We start from the raw sequence: 4167 nt of genomic DNA on the forward strand, positions 1-4167 counted from the left end.
CTCTTTCAGATATAGTTGGTAATACACTTAATTGAGAAGGGTTTGATATACAAAAAGCAAATAATTGAAGCTTTTCTACTATATGTATTTATTCCCTTAAGTGAGATACATAAATATCACCCAAAAAGAGCCATGTTCCACACACATAAAGCATGTGAACTATAAGAAGACTTTGGGATTGTTTTGAAACATAATCAGAGGTGTGGCTAGTTAACTACATGTTGATAGGCTCCACGGAATCCCAGAATGTTTCTTTCACTTATCTAAATAACTTGAATCCAATAATTCCTGATATTTTTTCTCTCACAAAGTTCAGGTGAAGAGAAGCAGAAGTGAGAATACAAGCAAAGAGATCAAGACCGTGATGGGGATACCCACTGAAACAGCTTACCTGAGCTAATGGGAGCCTTCCAACTCCAGGCTGACAGAGAAGGAACCAGCATAGGATCAACTAGACCCTCTAACTGTGGATGAATTTGTATGGCTGGGGAAGACTGCAGGGCCACTTGCAGTGAGACCAGGATTTATATATACTGCTTGTTCTGGATTTCTGGAACTCATTTCCTCTGGAAGGATACCTTATTCAGTCTATGTATAGTGGGGAGGGCCATGGTACTTCCTCAAAGCAATGTCTTAGACTTCTTTGACTCCTCACGGGAAGCCTTACCCTTTCTGATGTGTGGATGGGGGATGGGATGGGGGTGAGAGGGGGCAATGTGAAGGGAGCAGGAGGAAGGAGGGAGTGGAAAATGGATTTGACATTTTGACAGTAAAATGAGAAAATATATTTTTTAAAAATAAATTTTTAAAAAAGAAAGAAAAAAATCAAAGAGATGAAATAAAAAAAGAAAATAACCATGTACTAATAAAAATTTCAGGATTTGACATGCATTGTTGTCTCAAGGTATAATTTCTTATCAAAACTATAGATATAAGGCATTTTTGCTAATGCAAAATATTATTTTACATCTGAATTGTCTTCTTTCGAAGCAACTTATTTAAGGCAAGCTTGACATCCTTATTCCTCAGGCTGTAGATTAGCGGGTTCAGCATGGGCACAACTGTAGTATAAAACAGAGAGAACACTTTCCCTTGCTCTTTGGAGCTGACTGATGATGGTTGAAAGTACACAATTGCTAAGGAGCCAAAGAAGACAGTCACAGCAGAGAAGTGGGAGCTGCAGGTGCTGAAGGCTTTGAACCTGCTCTCAGTGGACTTCATGCAGATGATTCGGGCAATGATAAAACTGTAAGAGCTCAAGATGGTCAGGGTTGGAACACAGAAATTGAACGTACTGAGGCACAGAATTACTACCTCATTGACAAATGTACTAGAGCAGGAAAGTTGCAGCAATGGAATAATATCACAGAAGAAATGATTTACTACATTAGCCTTGCAGAAAAGCACCCGCAGCATGCAAACAGTGTGAATTGTGGCTTCGATGACACCTATACCATACACTCCACCTATCATCCAGGAACAGACTTGGTAGGACATGGTGACATTGTACATCAAGGGGTTACAGATGGCAACATAGCGGTCATATGCCATGGCAGACAACATGTAACACTCAGATATAACAAAGATTAAGAAGAAGTAGAGCTGAATCATGCATTCAGGGTAGGTTATGACATTCCTTACTGTCACAAAGATCACCAGCATTTTGGGCGTGATGACAGTGGAGTAACAGAGGTCAATGAAGGACAGACTGCTGAGGAAGAAGTACATGGGGGTGTGCAGGTGGGAGCTGAGCACGATCAGGATGATCATTCCCAGGTTCCCCAGCACTGTGAGCAGGTAGATTGCAAGGAAGAGGAGGAACAGGGGCAGCTGCAGCTCTGGTTGATCTGTTAACCCAGCAAGGATGAACTCAGCCACTCTGGAGTGATTGCCTTCAGACATTTCCTCCTGGAAGTTTTTTGGAGGAGGTTAGGAAAAGGTTGTTTATCACTGTGCACTGGAGTGTGACATTGAATTCAAGACTTTTTGCTCTGGTGTCTCCCGTTTCTAACAGCTCTACATGCGTGTTTTTATTTAAAGACTTTAATGTGAAACATACAAATAAATATCTAGTATATTCATATCTACCTGTATTCCATGAATACCCCCAAAACTGATATAACAAATCCTATGGAGCTGTCTAATTTAGCATATCTATCTTGTAAGTATTGTTTATTTATTCCTTTATTCTTATTTTATGTGCAATGGCGTTTTGTCATGGCTGTCAAGTCCCCTAGAACTGGAATTACAGACAGTTGTGAGCTGCCATGTAGATGCTGGGAATTGAATCTGGGCCCTCTGGAAGAACACTGAGTGCTCTTAACCACCGAGCCATCTGTTCAGCCCATAAATACTATTTTATATTAAAATATCAGCATCATTCTGGAAAACTCTCAAACAATACCTTTGAAAAACTTTTGCTATAAGTTAATAAACGAAATGAATCTTAAAATATTTATTTAATATTGTAGTCTAGATTCTAGGTCAAAGAAGTTAAATAAGGTACTGAATATAATGCACCTCTAATTATAAAGAAAGAAATGAAACTATCTCATCTGGTTAATAACATAGTGATATGTATAGAAATCCTAGTTAATACATGAAGAAATATTTAAATTATCAGCAAAAAGCAGAATAGCAGATGTAAAAAAACTACTACTAACCTCATTAGTATTTTAATGAATATTATAATTTACTAGTGTGTACATTAAATGAAAGAAATATAAAACATTTCACTGAGACCTGCAAAGCTGTATCGAAAGGAATTTAAAGACATACAGAAAAAGAAAGGCATCCACACTCATGAGTCAATGAAAATAACCTTGTGACAGTGGATACACTTTCCAGATTTAAACAATGTCCCTATCAATTTCATGATTTTAATTTAATTTACTTGCAGAGGTATCATTATACCTCTGTGAAAATAATTGACTAAAAAAATCATAACATACTTAAAACAAGAGAATGAAACCCTAAACCTCCCTGTCTTGAATTTCACTATAATATTGTAATATTTTGCTTCATGTAGTACTTATTTTAGAATGATGTGGCAATTAGTGGAATGAGTTTGACATTCCAGAAGCAAGCCTATATCTATAAGCTGTGGATATAAGGGTTTATGACAAATCAAATGAAAAAATTCTTTTTTATCATATGGTACTAGGATAATTAGATAGATCCTTGTTATTAATACTTAGATACTTTCACACACCATTCAATCAGATTCAATTCAAAATGGGCTATTGCAACTAAATACAGCAAGCAAAGCTATATCAATACTGATGGAAAACACAACCACATTTTTACAATTTTAGAATTAGTAATATTTCTTAGGTAAGAACCCAAATCAGGAGATATCATAAAAAATCAATAAACTGAACATTATGAAAAGTCTGAAGAAAAGACACACAGTTTGGGAAAAATCCAAATAATAAATTCAAGGAACAGATTTGAGCCAAATAAACTTCTGGGGCCTATGCACTAATCATCATACAATATGGTTCTGTCCTTGCAGCATGAAGAACATTAAGACATGTCCTAAAACAAATGACTCTGAGACTGTTTTCACTGGCCATGTGACTAGTCTTCCTCTGTTCCCTGCCTCTGGCAGTGATGTGCCAGAAAGCAAAGGTTCTTATCACAGAAGCTCCATTTGGCCTTAATTGCATCATTGTAGACTCAATACTAGTCATGAATGTCTGGTCCATCCCAACTGACTAATTGCCCTGAAGTCTACCATGTTCTCGTAAATTCTGCTGCTTCCTGATCCTCTAACACTGCCTTTATGTTTTAATACCTTTCACCTTGACAGAGGATCACAAACGCTCTTCCCTACATCAGTTGTCTTCGCCATCTTTTATCTGATACATCTAAACAAGGAGTGCGCCACCAGCTTTGCCTGCATCTTAGCGTTACCGAAGCAGAAATGACATACAACAAAGCATTTAATTTGTTCACATTGTACACATTTAAACACTCATGCCACCATAATAATCAAGATAATGAATATATGCAACCTTTTCAAATGGCTCTTCGTATACTTTTATAGTCATTTATGTTTAGAAGGCTTAATTTGAGACCTAACCACTCAGGTTTTGATGGGGCACATGCCGATTTGTTAGCCCCAGGCACTGTATTGCACAGCATGCATTTAAAATTTACCTTCCC

General features: G+C 37.3%; 1 protein-coding gene across 1 annotated transcript; it reads right to left on the reverse strand.

Annotated features, from left to right (window-relative positions):
- Positions 1 to 963: 963 nt before the first annotated feature.
- LOC126495933 (olfactory receptor 150-like) lies at positions 964 to 1902 on the reverse strand. The gene has a single exon (XM_050133530.1). It carries the CDS (start codon positions 1900 to 1902, stop codon positions 964 to 966), a length of 939 nt encoding a protein of 312 aa, XP_049989487.1.
- Between the last annotated feature and the right edge of the window lie 2265 nt (positions 1903 to 4167).

Source organism: Alexandromys fortis, unplaced genomic scaffold, assembly GCF_014885135.2.
Source record: "Alexandromys fortis isolate MF-2015 unplaced genomic scaffold, M_Fortis_MF-2015_v1.1 scaffold_231, whole genome shotgun sequence".
Classification (NCBI taxonomy): domain Eukaryota; kingdom Metazoa; phylum Chordata; class Mammalia; order Rodentia; family Cricetidae; genus Alexandromys; species Alexandromys fortis.